Below are 14,740 nucleotides of genomic sequence, written 5' to 3'. Positions count from 1 at the left end.
GCACCAGCATGCCCGGCTTAGCTTAATTTTTTTTTAAAGAAAGCCTTTTATTGTTAATGATAGCATCTGCATGCATATATGTCCTGTTGTACAGGGCATTGGGAATACTCATGAATTCTTTCTACAACTAATATATATATATATATAAAACAAAAACAAAAACAGCAAGAAGCCAGGCTGTGGTGGTGCACACCTGAAATCTCACTGTGACTTAGGTGTTAGAGGCAGAAGGGTCAGGATCCATAGCTACATCATGAGGCTAAGGCCATCCTGGGCCGTTTGAGACCAGGTTTCAAAACCAAACCCAAACAAGACAGAGCCCAGACAGCTCTGGAAACCTGAAGGTTGCAGACACTTACGTAGAAAAAGGAATCAAAACCAAGGCTTCTGTGTTTGAAGTGCTCTATAAAATACTGTCCTTGGATGCCTCTTTCAGTCTTTGCTGAACAACCTTGAACATTCTTGAAATCACTCTGTTTTCAGGTTCAGTTTCAGAAGCTTCAGCAGCTGCGTCTGACACAGTACCACGGGGGATCCTTACCCAACGTGAGCCAGCTGCGGAGCAACGCCTCGGAGTTTCAGGTACACTTGCCTGCTTCTGTGAGCCGAATGGTGTGGGGAGAGATAGAGATGAGCCCTGAAGAGATTAGCTAGAAGAATAGCCTGGGCCTGAGTGCAGCGCTGTCTTCTGGGAAGGCCAGCTATACGTTCTTTCAAAGTGGAGACCTCAGAGGCCGTGCAACTCCACCAGCAGTCAGAGCTGAGCATCCGCTTGAAATGTGTGAGGAGAAATTGCCTCACATGTACAAGGCCCTGGGCTCCATCCTCAGCGTCAGCAGAAAACAAAACACAGAGCACCCCAAACTGTAACTTTCTACCAGACACACTAAAGGAAAACAAAGTGGTGAACTTAAATTTAATACCGTTAAAACAAATGGTACTTCCTTTCAAACGTATCGTTACTATATGGATGTGTATGCTGTGTGTGTTGTGGGTATGCCTGTGCCACCCACATGTGTGTGGAGGTCAGAGGACAAGCTTCTACCCTACCTCCCCTGCCCCCACTGCCGAGACAGGCTTTCTCTGTGTAGCTCTGGCTCTGGCCATTCTGGAACTTACTATGTAGTCCATGCTGGCCTCAAACTCAGAGGTCCACCTCCCTCTGCCTCCTGAGTGCTGGAATTGGAGGACAGCTTTCAAGAGGCCGTTGTCTCGTTCTGGGACTCAACCTCAGGTCATCAGGCTTTCTCAACAAGTGCTTTTACCTGTCAATAGCCTGCTGGCCCTTGCTTAGGTTTTTTTGAGTTTTGCTGTGTAGTCCTGGCTACTCTGGAACTTGCTGGGAGGATCATGCTGGCTTCAAGATTGTGGCGACCCTCCTGCCTGTACACCCCTTCAGTGCCGAGATGACAGTTATCTCCCACGGCAGGCACCTGGCGCTTTTTTTCTCTTTTGTTTTGAGACTTCTTGGGTAGTTCAGGCTGGTCTTGAGCAGCTAAGCTACATAGCTGAGGATGACTGAACTTTTCATCCTCCTGCCTCTGTCTCCAAAGCGCTGGGATTCCCAGGGCTGTGGGGATGGGACCTAGGGCTTTGTGTGTGTTTTGCTAGGCAGACATTGCAGCTGAGCTACGCCTCCAGCCTGTTCTTAAGCTCTTAGTTTTCTTATTGTAGCTCTCTGAGCTGGATCACAGGCATGTGTCGGCATGCCCAGCCTCGCTGAAATGATTTGATACTCATTTAACCAAGATATACCATAACACCATTTCAGCATATAAGCAACATACAAAGCACGAGATAGTTCCCACACGTGCTGAGTCTTTGAAGTTTGCTGTGTGTTTTACACTTAAGGCACATCTCAGTCTGCACTACCCATGTCACTAGAGTCATGTGACTAAGGATAGGCTCAGTGGGCAGGTGGGGCAGAGGCGTAGATAGCAGTCTTGCTGCGCTGAGATTAGTGCTGGCTCATAGCCGTAATCATTTACCAGAAGAGCCTTATTCAAAACAATGTGGCGTTAGTGTTTCAGACAATAGTGTCGGGCCCTGCAGCTAAGGTCTGAGGCTTTGCTGGCCTGCCCATGAAGAGTTACTAGCCTGCTATTTGTAATTAAACAAGTTAGGATTTGATGGTAGCTGAGGTATAAACTTTGTGATGAAGCACCCTAACTCCATGCTTTTGGATACACTTCCGTTTTCTTTTTGGGATGTGTGTGTGGGGTGTGTGGGTGTGTGTGTGTGTGTGTGTGTGTGTGTGTGGTATGTATATGATCTGTGTGTTCTGTGGTGGGTGGTATGTATGGTGTGTGCATGTGTGTATGTGTGGTGTGTATGTGCTCTCTAAGTGTGTGTATGTGGTGGGTGTATGTGTCTGGCATTGTGTGTGTGTGTGAGTTCACAGTAATGGTCAGGGCACACAAAGCTGTTTTCAGTATCTTACATGGGTGCTGGGGATTTGAACTCACGTTCTTGTGCTTGCACAGCATGTATTCTGACCACTGAACTGTCTTCTGGTTTTAAAGCTAGGTCTTCCTTGCTGAGGAAACTGGGTTCACCGTTTTCATAACATGCAAATTACTGTGGAGCAGTGTAGACTTCTGGCTCTTAAAAATCCTTTCGTGGGTTTGTGTGTGTGCATGGGCGTGTGAGGTGTATGTTTGCCTTTGTATTTTAGTATGGGCACAAGCATGTCACGGCGCACATGTGGAGGTCAGAGGGCAACAGCAGTCATTAGTCTTCACCCTGTTCGGGACAGGGTCTCTTGGCTTCTGTGTGCTCCAGCTAGCTGTCCTGCGAGCTTATGGGGATCGTTCTCCATCCCTCTCAGAGCGCTGGGCTCTCGGTGTTGCTGCTGTGTACAGGGTCATGTGGACCCTGGGGCCTGCACACAGTCCTCAAGACTGCATGGCAGGTGCTTTACCCACTGAGCCATTCCCTGGCCCAGAACCTGGATTTTTAAAATTAGGAGTGCTCGGCCAGATAAGTCTTTGCTAATATTTGGAAAAAACAAACAAAACAAACAAACAAAAAAACCAGACTGAAATCTGTGGTACTTCTGCTTTTAAGCATTCACATTAAGAATACTTTTTTACATTAAAAATTATTATTTTAAATTGGGAGTGGTAGCGCACACCTTGAATCCCAGGACTCAGGAGATTAGCAGGTGGATCTCTGAGTTCGAGGCCAGCCTGGTCTACAGAGTTCCAGGACAGCCACAGCTACACAGAGAAACCCTACTTTGATAGACTAAAAAGAAAAAAATTATTTTGGGCAGTTGGAAATATGGCCCAGCAGTTAAGAGCACTTGCTGCTCTTGCAGAGTTCCCGAGTTCAGTTCCCAGCACCCACCTCACGAGGTTCACAGCTGCACGGAACTGCGCTTCTGGAGGATCTGCTTCCCTCTCCCCTCTCTGTGAGCACTGGAAGCACAGTCAGTCAGTCACTCAGGCTCACACGTGCCCGCATAAGTGAAAGCTCAGTTCTTTTGATTTGTTTGAGGGCTTGGGGGACAACTTAGCAGATACAGGATTTGCCGTGTAGGTCTGAAGAGGAGAGTTTGCATCTCCGGAATCCGAAGGAAAGCCGGGCAGGCGTGGCAGGCACCAGAAATCACAGCGCTGAGGAGGCGGAGGTGGTGAGCCTCAGCGAAATGGAGCAGGGTGGAGGTAGGCATCCGGTGTTAGCTTCTGGTCTTCATGTGCTTGGGCCACACGTGCCCGCACACTCACCTGCACACATGTGCCTAACCCATGTGAACATACGCACACTTATGTGCGCACACACATTTGTAAAATGTGTTTTATTTTATTTTTTTGGCAGATAGCCCAGGCTGGCATCAAACTCCATCCTCCTGTCTTGGCCTCTAAGTGTTGGAACTCTAGGTCTGTGTCACTACATGCAGTCAAAATACGATTTGGGGTGAGGAGGTAGCTCAGTTGGTGGAGCACCAGCCTTGCATACATAAGGCCCTGGGTTGGGTCTCCAGAACAGCATGGGCAGGAAGATTAGAAGTTCAAAGTCATCCTTGACTGTTTAGCAAGTTTGAGGCCAGCTCGCTAACCCTGCCCCCCAAAACCCCCCAAAAACATTTTTTGCTTTTGTAGCCCTGACATTTTTGGCAGTTACAGGCCAGTTATTTGTAGATTGATCCCAGTTGTTTCCATTGTTTTTTGGTGCCTTCTGGTGCTTGAGATTGAACCCAGGGCCTCACGAATGGCAAGGCAGGCACTGCCCACTAAGCGAGACCTCGGGCACCCGCTGCTGGGGCTTGTGTTGTCTTTGGGATGAGATTCAGATGGTGAGTCTCTGGCAGGAATAGCTCAGGAGCGATGCTTGGGTCCCATCAGGCATGTGATTTCCATTTGCCCTGTGACTGTGGGTGCGCCTTTACCACCTACAATGGGCCTTTCACGCGCTCTGCTCTGAAGTGGCTCTTCTCTCCTGAGTGGTGAACTGTTCTGTGCCCATCTAGCTTCCTTAAACTTCACATTTATCTTCCAGATAGAAAATTTGGTAACAGCTTGATGTACAAAGGGAATCTTTGGGCATAGGTTTTCTTCTGTTACCTTTTTTTGAGGTATACTTGCCTTTTTTAGGTATATAGCTCTGTGCCATGGAGCTGCCATCACAGTCACTGAGGTGTAGAATGGTTCCCTCACTGCACTGACTGTGTCCCTTGGCAGTCATTCCCCCTCACCCCCGCCAAGCGTGTCCTATGAATGGAATCAAAGGATGTGGTCTTCTGGTTTCTTATAGCCTTTAGCGGATTGCACTGGAGCCTCATCTGTGTTGTTGCGTGTGCTTGTTTCCTGTGGCTGCTGGTACCAAGCACCCCAACTTGGTGGCTTAAAATAGCAGAAATTCACTTTCTCACAGTTCTCAGTCCAGGAGCCTGAAGTCATGGAATCCACGGCCGTGTTCCCTCCGAGCTCTCCGAGGAAGCATCTTTCCTTACCTCTCCCTGGCTTTTTTGTTAGGAAAATCCACGGTCTGTCGCTCTGTCACTCTCATCTGTGCTCTTTGTCACATGTCACCCTCCCTTGTGGCTGTGAGATAATCTCCGTCTCTCCTCTCATGAAGATGGCAGTCCTTGGCTGTAGGGCTGTGCTCCTAGTATACCACCTTCTGAAGAAGCGAACAGTTTGCAAAGATCTTGAGTTTTTTCTCCCCCTTTTCCTCTGCTTCCTCCTCCTCCCCTTCCTTCTCATGAGACAAGGTTTTATCCTGCAATCTAGGTCAGCCTGGAACTCACCGTATAACACAGAGTGCCCTCAAACTTGGGGCAGTCCTGCCTCCGCCTCCCGAGTGCTGCAAGTACAGGAACCCCACGTCCAGCTTCGTGCACAGTTGTGCTCTTGTGTAAATGCCTAGTAGTGGAATTGTGGCTCGTGTGGTAGAATTGGTCTTTCTCTCTCGCCCTCTTTCTGTCTCTGTCTGTTTCTGATGCCGAGGACTGAACTTGGATTTGAATGTGCTAACCAGGCCTTCACCACTTCCATGTTCCCAGCTCCCTAGCTTTGCCTCTATTGGAGGTTGCCACCAGGTTTCCAAAATGACTGTACAGTTTCTCATTCCACCGGCAAGCTGTAAGAGGTCCGAAGCCCTGAAAGTGCCCTAGCAATTGACATTTAAGGCTTAAACAAAGAGAGAGAGAGAGAGAGAGAGAGAGAGAGAGAGAGAGAGAAAACCCAAAAAACTAAACAGCTAGTCGTGGCAACACCGGCTTTTATCCCAGCAGCTGGGAGGTACAGGCAAGTGGATCTCTGAGTTTGAGCTTACGTCAGGTAGGGAAGTATAGTAAGACTTCTCAAAAACGAACAAACAAACCAACCAACCAGACACACACACACACACACACACACACACACACACACACACACACCATCTTAATTTTTAAAATATACAGTGCAGTGGCATTAAAAACATTCATATGATAGTTAAGTCAATTTCCAGGACTTTTTCATTTTCTAAAACGGGAACTCTGTACTCATTGAAAAACCCTTTTGTTTTCCCTTTCCCAGCCTGGCAGCCACCCTCTGCTTTCTGCCCGTGGAAGGGCTGCTCTACATGCCTCATTTAACCACACACTGTCTTTTTATGACCAAGTTGTTTCACCTCACCCGGTTTCCTCAGGTTTCCTCCATATTGTAACAGGACTTCCTTCCCTTTAAGGGTGAATAATATTCTGTTGAACGTGCATACCGCACTGTGCTCATCTGTTCATCTGGCAGACCCGTGTGTTGCTGTGCGTCTTGGTTGGGGTACAAAATGTGGTATGCAGATACCTCAGGTCTCCACTTCCTGTTCTGTGACAGGGCTCAGGTAGCCTAGGCTGGCCTCAGCCTGGCTAGGAGTTCAAGACAGTAGTGAACTCCTAATCCTCCGGCCTCTGCCTTCCAAGTGTTGGGATTACAGACATGTACCCCACATCTGTTTAAGGATCTAGCTTTATTTTTTATTTTTTTAAGATACAGACTCAGAAGCGGGATTGCTGGAGCATATGTAAGCCTCAGGAACTGCCTGTTTTCTCCAGCAGCTCTTCCATTCTGTGTTGCTGCCTGTAGCACACCGGCTCTCCCACACCCTGGCTGACACCTGCTCTCCCTCCTCCCCAGTTCAGAGCCATCCTAGTAGACAGGATACTTCAGTAGAGAAGGTTTTGGTGTCTCATTGTGTCTTCAGTTTGCCTTTTTCGAATAACTAATAATGTTAAGTGTTTTGTTTTTTTGGGACAGGGTCTCTCTGCATAACCTTGACTCTCCTGGACTCACTTTGTAGATGAGGCTGGTCTGGAACTCACAGAGATCCCTCTGCTTCTGCCTTCCAGAGTGCTGGGATTACAGGCGTGTGCCAACACGCCTGGCTAATGTTAAGGGATTTTTTGTTTTGTTTCTTGAGATTGCTAACTGGCTTGGAATTTACTATGTAGACCAGGCCAACCTCAAACTCGGGATCTGCCTGCGTCTACCTCTTGAAAGCGGGGAATTCGCACATCCAGCCTGCATCTTTTTGTACTCTGAGTTGACTTGCTGCTGCCCCCTTCTCCCCTCTTTCTTCTCCTTCTTGCTCCTCTTCCCTTCCTTTTGTCCTTTACCCCTTCTTTCCTTTCTGTATCTTCTCCCTCCTCCCTCCTGCTGCACTCTCCTTCCTTTTTCTCCTCTTCCTCCTTCTGATAACAACAGCAGTCATTACTGTTGTTTCATAGACAAGGTCTCACCTGTAGCCCAGGCTGCCCTTCACTGCTACTGATCGTCTTGTCTCAGCCTCCCTAATGCTGGGATTTCAGGCTGGGGAGAAGGGCCATCTTAATAATATAGTCTATATTCTTGAGTGTGGTTCCAAACATTGCAGAAACACAGATTTTAATTAAGTTGCTTATGATCATTTACTTGCACACAGTAATGTTCTTCCTTATGTTTCCCCTTATTGTATTTTAATTAACAAATAAAAATGTATATTTATAATGTATATGTACATACATTATACACATGTGTTATTATACATATGTACAATAATATGTATGTGTAATTTATAATGTATATTTATATGTAAAAATGTGTATTTCTAATCCTGGCTGGGCTTAAATTTAGGATGTAAGGACGCTGGTCAAGCACTCTCCCAGTGAGTTCCATCCTTTAGTGATTACAGCTTGTCTTGCTACATGGGGAAGGGCTAAATCAAGATAATTACATCCATACTGCTTCATGTCTTTATCACTTTTCATGAGACTCCGCTCTGAGAAGTTTTCAGTTAAACAATATGTTGTTGGTAATTATAGTCACTGTGAGGTCCAGTAGATCCTTTGGATGTTCCTTCTGTCCATTCATGTTCGTGTTTTGTTTTGGGACAGAGTTTGATCTATATATTCCAGGCTGGCCCACAACTCACTGTTTAGCTCCAGGCTGGCTTTAAACACCGTTCTCTTGCCTCCGTCTCCTGGGTGCTGGATTTAGAGGTTGTGCCACCGCACCAAGCACAACCCGTGATTTTGTTTGTTTTTACTATACCATTGGGTGGTAAGCATTTTATTTTAATGATTAAAGACGGATTCTTTATCCCAGTGGCGATGAAGCACATTCCCTTCCTCTAGCCCAGAGGCCTCCACAGGAGATAGAGTATCAGCTGAGTTAACCAGTGCAGGCTGTTCAAGCCCTTCTGATAGTCCTTAACCTGGGGTGGGCCAGGCTATCTACAGGTGGGACTGCGCATGCACACCACAGGCAGTGAGGAGGAAGCGGAGATCCCGAGGGCCAGGGCTGCCCCTTCGCTTAGAGGAGAAGTCATACTTCCACTGTGATCTTCCTGTCTGAATCACAGCTCGGGCACCTGTTGGCTGCATGTCTTATTGGGCAACCGCAGAGCAGGGGCCTAAAGGCTTCTCTCCACACTGGGCTCTCTGGGTGAGTAATTGTAGCCTTTTGTAGCCTTCACATAACATACCAAGACCTTTTAAATTGTCTCTCCAAAGACGGCTACATTGTAACAAAATGGCATCATCATGTTTATAAACTGAAGGTTCCTAAATTTTAACTTAATTTGAGAACAATCTGGTAACAGAGGGAGGAGGCCCTTGTTGAATAGTGGCAAAGATTTCAGGGAGGGTCCAACTTTATTGAGGAAAATGAGTTTACCAAAGTTTACTACCAATACATGTGGATGTAATAAAGCCAAACTTTGCAGAGTGAGTTGTTAGAGAGCCAAGGCTTAAAGACTGAGGCTTTGACCCTAGCTCAGTCTCAGTGGGCCTTTTCACTGTGTTTTCCACAATTTCCTGAGGTTCTGAGAAAAAGGAAAGGAAAGCAAGAAAGCACCCTGACAGAACCCTGTAGTCCCCACACAGCATATATTGAGCTCATTCTGTGTGACAGATACTGGATTAAATTCTCTATAGAATCCCCTTGGGGTTGGTGTATGGATTTGGTAGTTGTCAAACAGCACAGCCACAAATTGTCCAAAGCAAAAACCCCTATTAAATACTAGTGGACCAGTGGTACAGTTGTAGGTTTTAAATTCACTGTAATGCCTTGAGTCAGTAGACAAAGATAACGAGAAGGGCACCGTTAACAAATTAGAGCCACCGTCCACCAAAGGCTGCACATTTACGTGTCTCTGCGTGTAACTTACTCTCTAAAAGGAAAAATATCTTTTTAGATATTCATGGAAAAAAAGAAAGACTTTTTCTGATTTTAAATGTGATAGTTGCTTATTATAGAAACAAAGAGGTAGCATCTTTCTTTGTTTTGACTTTCCCAATAGCTTTGCTTGGATAAATACTTTATATTATAAAAGCATTACATTGCATGAATTATTTTGTATCTCCTCCCTCTTTCTGTCCTGAACAGTGCTCCTGTGTATAAACAGTCTTCTAAAGAAATTCCTGGTTGCTCATAGGGTTTTTTCACACACATACAGCACAGTTTACTTAGCTGGTTCCCATTGTTGGACATTTGACTGTTTTTGCTATCAGTTCAGCAGACACATGCTTGTGCGTGTTGCTATATGCATACTTGGGTCCCTTTTACAAGACAAAGAAATTCAAAGGAGAAACTAAACCTGAATGATATAACATCATAAACCAAATTAACTTAAACTAAAAACTCCAACCACAGCTGAGTGCAGTGGCACACGCCTGTAGTCCCAGCACTCAGGAGACAGAGGCAGGTGGACCTCTGTGAGTTTGAGGCCAGCCTGGTCTGAAAAGTGAGTTCCAGGACAGACAAGGCCACACAGAGAAACCCTATCTTGAAACAAACAAACAAACAAACAACCATTTGAAAAAAATTAAATCCTCTAAAAAAATCTTAGCTGTGTTGTTAGAGACTAGGCAGACTGAGACAAAAAAGGACCGTATTTAAATAGCTTACATACACATATAAACATATAGCTATGCATTGTGTTAAAACAGAATGTGTTCCTATTTAAAACACTTGCTTTTACCTGAATCTAGAAGAACTGTATGATGCCCAGTGGTCATGCCAGGAATCAATCACGTGGGAGCCAGAAGCAGGAGGATTAGGGGTCATGGTCAGCCTGGGTTACGTGAGACTGACAGCCAGAAACCTAAGTACCGTCTGGAAAGAAAGAAACCGTGAAGAATGGGTAACAAAGAGCCTAAAAGTGTTTTTGTGCCGAATCTGCTAAAGGCTGCGGACTTCTCTCCAGAGAGACACGGGTGCGCATGCACCCCTGGGGTAGGGTCTCACTGTGTTCCTGGCTGGCCTGGAACGTATCTTGTAGACAGGCCGGTCCTAAATTCACAGAGATCCACCTGTTCCTGCCTCCCGAGTGTGGTGATTAAAGATTTGCACCACCACACCTGACTAAAAATTATTTTAGGAATGATGTGTATGTGTGTATCTTTGTGTGTCTCTGTGTAGGTGTGTGCATGTGGGTAGGAGTACCTTTGGAAACCAGAAGAGGGTGTGCAATCCTCTGAAGCTGGAGTTACAGGCAGTTGTAGGCTGCCTGGTGTAGTGGCTGGGAATTAAACCTGGGTCCCCTGGAAGAACAGGGAATGCTCTTAACCTGCTGAGCCACCTCTGTAGCCCTCCACAGCCCTTCTTAAAGGATGCAGGGTCTTGCCAAGTAGCTCAGACTATCCTGGAACTCTTACTTCTCCCACCTCAACCTCCCAAGTGCTAGGATTGTGGATATGCAGTCTGTCCCCACCCTCTGCAAAAATACAATTTTTATTAGGTGAAACTTTAAATGTATTATTATTATTATTATTATTATTATTATTATTATTATTATTATTATTTTTCGCAGACAGGGTGTCCCTGTGTAGCCTTGTCTATCCTGGACTCACTGTAGACCAGACTGTCCTCAAACTCACAGAGATTAGCCTGCCTCTGCCTCCCTGAGTGCTGGGATTAAAGCCACTGCAGTTGGCTTCATTCTCATTTTTGTTTGTTTTTATCCTGTGTCAGGAACTCTTGGCTTATAGCCTGGTCTACAAAGTGAGTCCAGGATAGCCAAGGCTACATAGAGAAACCCTGTCTCGAAAAACCGAAACAGCAACAACAAAATCCCCAAACAAACAAACAAATAAACAAACAAACTAGGCCTAATGATTTACTTTGTAAGTTGTATTAAATAGGAAATGTCACCAAAAGTGGTGGTGACTTAGGATCTCAGCATCCAGGAGGCTAAGTAAGGAAGATCACAAGTTCATAGCCAGCCTGGCCTACATGAAAACCCCCTTATTCTCCTAAGAAAAAACTATTCTCTTATTTTTTAACCTGATTTTCTGGGTCTGTAAAGAATGTCTAAAGGAAAATGGCAGAATATACTGTAGTGACGTGGGATTGTGTCTGGCAGACAGAAAAGGAGTGATTTCACATACCTGCTTCTCTATCGCCCCCTTGACCTCAGCAGCAGCTTTTGAAATTCCATCCATCCTCATGTAGAAAATCCATTCCCACTGTGTGCTTGCATGCCAGCTCTTGGGAACACTTTTGCTTTCCAGGTGGACGCTAACCTCTCAGTTTTCTGGGCCCTTGTCCTCCTCCTTGGGGGTCCCGAGTCTGGGGAAAAGGGTGTCCTGGTTTGGTTTCTATTACTGTGGTAAAGTACATGACCAAAAACAACTTGGGGAGGAGAGGTTTTTTTTTTTGTTTTTTTTTGTTTTTTTGTTTTTTGTTTTTTTTGGTTTATATAACCTGAGTCCATTGAGGTAGCCAAGGCGGGAACTCAAGTGAGAGACCTGCAGGCGAGAACTGAAGCTGAGGCTGTGGAAAATGCTGCTTGCTGTCTTGCTCCCCATAGCTTTCTCAGTTTGCTTCCTTGTACCTCCCAGGACTCCCTGCCCAGGAACGGTACCACCGATGGTCACCTTTACTTTATTACTCTCGGGTATATGCATTCGAAGCAAGGAGACCGCAAACCCAGGCTGTGAAACTGTGAAAGTGACAGGTGTCTGTCAGAGCTCTTTTTCCTCCTACTGTGTGCGCAAACTAGCCTGTGGGGGCTGCCTGCCCTGCTCCTGCCTCTTCTGAGGGAGAAGTTAACTATTCCCCTCCTTCATTCCAAAGAAAGAAACTTGGCAAACATTTCTCTTCGCGAGACAAAGTCTCACTGTGAAGCCCTGGCTGCCCTGATTATTTCCAGGGTGTAGGCAGGGCTGGCTCAGACTCACAGAGATCCACCTGCCTCTGCCCCAAGAGCGCTGAGGTTAAGAGCATGTGCCACCTTCATGCTGGGTGTAATCTTTGTTTTCGTTTCTTTGTTTGGTGGTACTAGGATTAACCCTACAGCCTCTACCACTGAGCTGTGGCCTCATCTTGAATACCCACCGTGTGGCAGGCTCAGGATAGAACCTAGGAAACATGGGAATGAGTAAGACACCCCCACCCCCAGTTGCAGTCCCATTAGATCTGGTTTAAAACCCCTGGCTCTGATTCCCCTCAGAAAGAAGGCTTCTCTGCTTCCAGCTACAAATGGCCTTGAAATCTCAGCAGCATCTGTGGAGACCACCCAGCAGGTTTTTTAAAAATATCATCTCAGAACCCTCTCTTTATCTCTGGGGTCAGCTCTTGGTTCTTCAAGTCTCCTGGCCAGATCCCACCGTTAGACTTTCGTCCTCTGCAGCTTTGTCTGTGGCTGCTCTCAGCTGTGTGGTGCTACCCAGGGTGAGCTGTCCTGCGAGGAACAGTGTGGGCTGACCTGTCACAGAGATCTAGATGGCATTGCCCTCTGTGAGTCTGCGCTTTCGGCATTTTCTCAACCTCCTTAAGTCTGTTTGTGAGGCACGATGCTGATGATCGTATGCAGGGTAAACTGAAACCACAGGAAGCAGAGGCATTGGCCGTGGGGTTTGGGAACTGGTGTGTGTCAAGGGAACTCAGAGTGTAAAGAGAACAGGCTTCTTCCAAAGCCGCCAGCTAAATTTTGCGTGTATATGCTCACTTGTCAAGTTCGTGTCTTTTGTGGCAGAGTCATCTATTCAAAACTTTACAAGTGAGAGGGAATTTTGTTTCCAGGGTCATAAGCCTGTCTCCAGCCCTGCGTTTGGGCCCTGGGTGCTCTCTGCCAGCCCAGAAACAACACTCATTTGTCCAAGTACTGGCTGAAGGGAGATAGGCCAATGACCTTGTGTTTTTACACGAGATTTAGAAGACAGCTTTACAAGTTATTTAACATGAACTGTTTCCAGGAAAGACTTTTACTGATCACAAATATTTGTTGTATGTTATGTCTTATTTTCTCTTGCAGAAGGTGACCTTATTTCTAAGTTCTTTGTGGGAGTCTGTCCCTTACAGACCAAATGCACTTTGCAACTGGGACTTCTCTCTCTCTTTGCTCACTGTTTGCCTTTGATTTTTACTTTCAGCAGCGTGTTCTTCTCTCTGCCCAAGGGAATAGTGAGAAGCACAGAAAGTTAATGGCTTACTTCATACTTGTGGAATGTGCATCTGCCCCAACATAGGAACTGTGACCAAGGAAATGGCTGTCATATCCTAATACGAATTTGATTGTGCTTTTTTCTTTTTCTTTTTATCTATCCATATGTGTTAAATAAGAGACTTAGAGAATAAGAGAGAAAAGTAGACAGCTCATGAATCTCTAGTAGCCTTTGTTTGAAATTATAGAAGGAGTGAGGCAACACTGGCCCCCGCGCTGAATTAGGAACATGTGTATCTATGAGAACTTAAGCAAGAACACTGAGCAGCTGGAGCGCTGCCATCTGCGTCCTGCCCTCCCATGTGGTCCCGATTGTTCCTGCATGAGGGGTCAGCAATGGTATGGACACTTGAGGGGTTGGGGGTGTAGCTCAGTCGGTAGAGTGCTTGTCTTACATTCGTGAAGCCCTGGGTTTGAACAGAGTGGGATGGCACACACTTGTAATGCAAGCATTCAGAAGGCGGAAGCAGGAAGATCATAAGTGTAAGGTCATCCTCGGTCACAATGCAAGTTTGAGACTAGTCTGGTACACATGAGATACTGTTAAAATATGTGTGTGTGTGTGTGTGTGTGTGTGTGTGTGTGTGTGTGTGTGTGAAAATTTTCTTCATAGTGTTTAAAAAGCAGTTGCTGCAACAGCAAACACCTGTAGTCCCAGCTTCTCAGGAAGCTAAGGCAGGAGGCTTGTTGCCTCAGTTTGTCCACCTCTAAACTGGGATAACTAATGGATGATGTCAGTGTCATTGGGATCTTTCCTTGACTGGGAACTACAAATGCAATCTTACATATCATACTCCCTGAGCAGGGCTTGGCACAAGATGCGCCAGGACGGTGCTTCTCAGCATGGTCCCTGCTACCCTTGCTATCGGGTTGTAGCAGTTTCTTCCACTGCCACGGCCCCTTGCAGCACGGTGCACGAGCAGCAGAGAGCAAGGGCTGCCGCTCAGCAGCTCAGAGTACTGTGTAAGTCTCCACCTCGCTTCTGCTAATGGCGCCTACCTCCGAGCACTGTTGCCGGTAGTGATATGGCGGGGATGAAGTAGGCAGTCTACCTGGCAGCGTGGGGACTGCTGGGTCATGAAAATACTTAACGCTGATGTCACTGTTGTGACCACAGCAGCTTCTGACAAAGGAGTTGCCCACACCAGGGTTTTCTTCTCCACTGAGTTGTGTTTCTTGTAAGTCATTCTGTTCTTACTAATGAAGTGCCAGTGCTTGAGAATTACTACCATTTTTTTAATGACTAGAGGTGATGGATTCAGCAGCTAAGAGAGGGTACCACTCTTGCAAAGGACCCCAAGTTCTAGATTGGGCAGCTCACAACTGCCTGAACTTTAGC

General features: G+C 46.3%; 1 protein-coding gene across 1 annotated transcript in view; it reads left to right on the top strand.

Moving 5' to 3' along the window:
* Positions 1–483: 483 nt before the first annotated feature.
* Crtc3 (CREB regulated transcription coactivator 3) overlaps positions 484–14,740 on the top strand; it is a gene marked incomplete at its 5' end in the record, with an annotated part of 98,424 nt that continues 84,167 nt past the window's right edge. The window contains 1 exon segment of the mRNA XM_055623327.1: positions 484–582. Within this exon segment, the coding sequence (XP_055479302.1) occupies positions 484–582 (99 nt within the window).

This window comes from Psammomys obesus, unplaced genomic scaffold, assembly GCF_907164565.1.
Source record: "Psammomys obesus unplaced genomic scaffold, mPsaObe1.curated_primary_1811, whole genome shotgun sequence".
Taxonomy (NCBI): domain Eukaryota; kingdom Metazoa; phylum Chordata; class Mammalia; order Rodentia; family Muridae; genus Psammomys; species Psammomys obesus.
The sequence above is the reverse complement of the archived record's forward strand: the minus strand, read 5'-3'. Positions and strand labels throughout refer to the sequence as shown.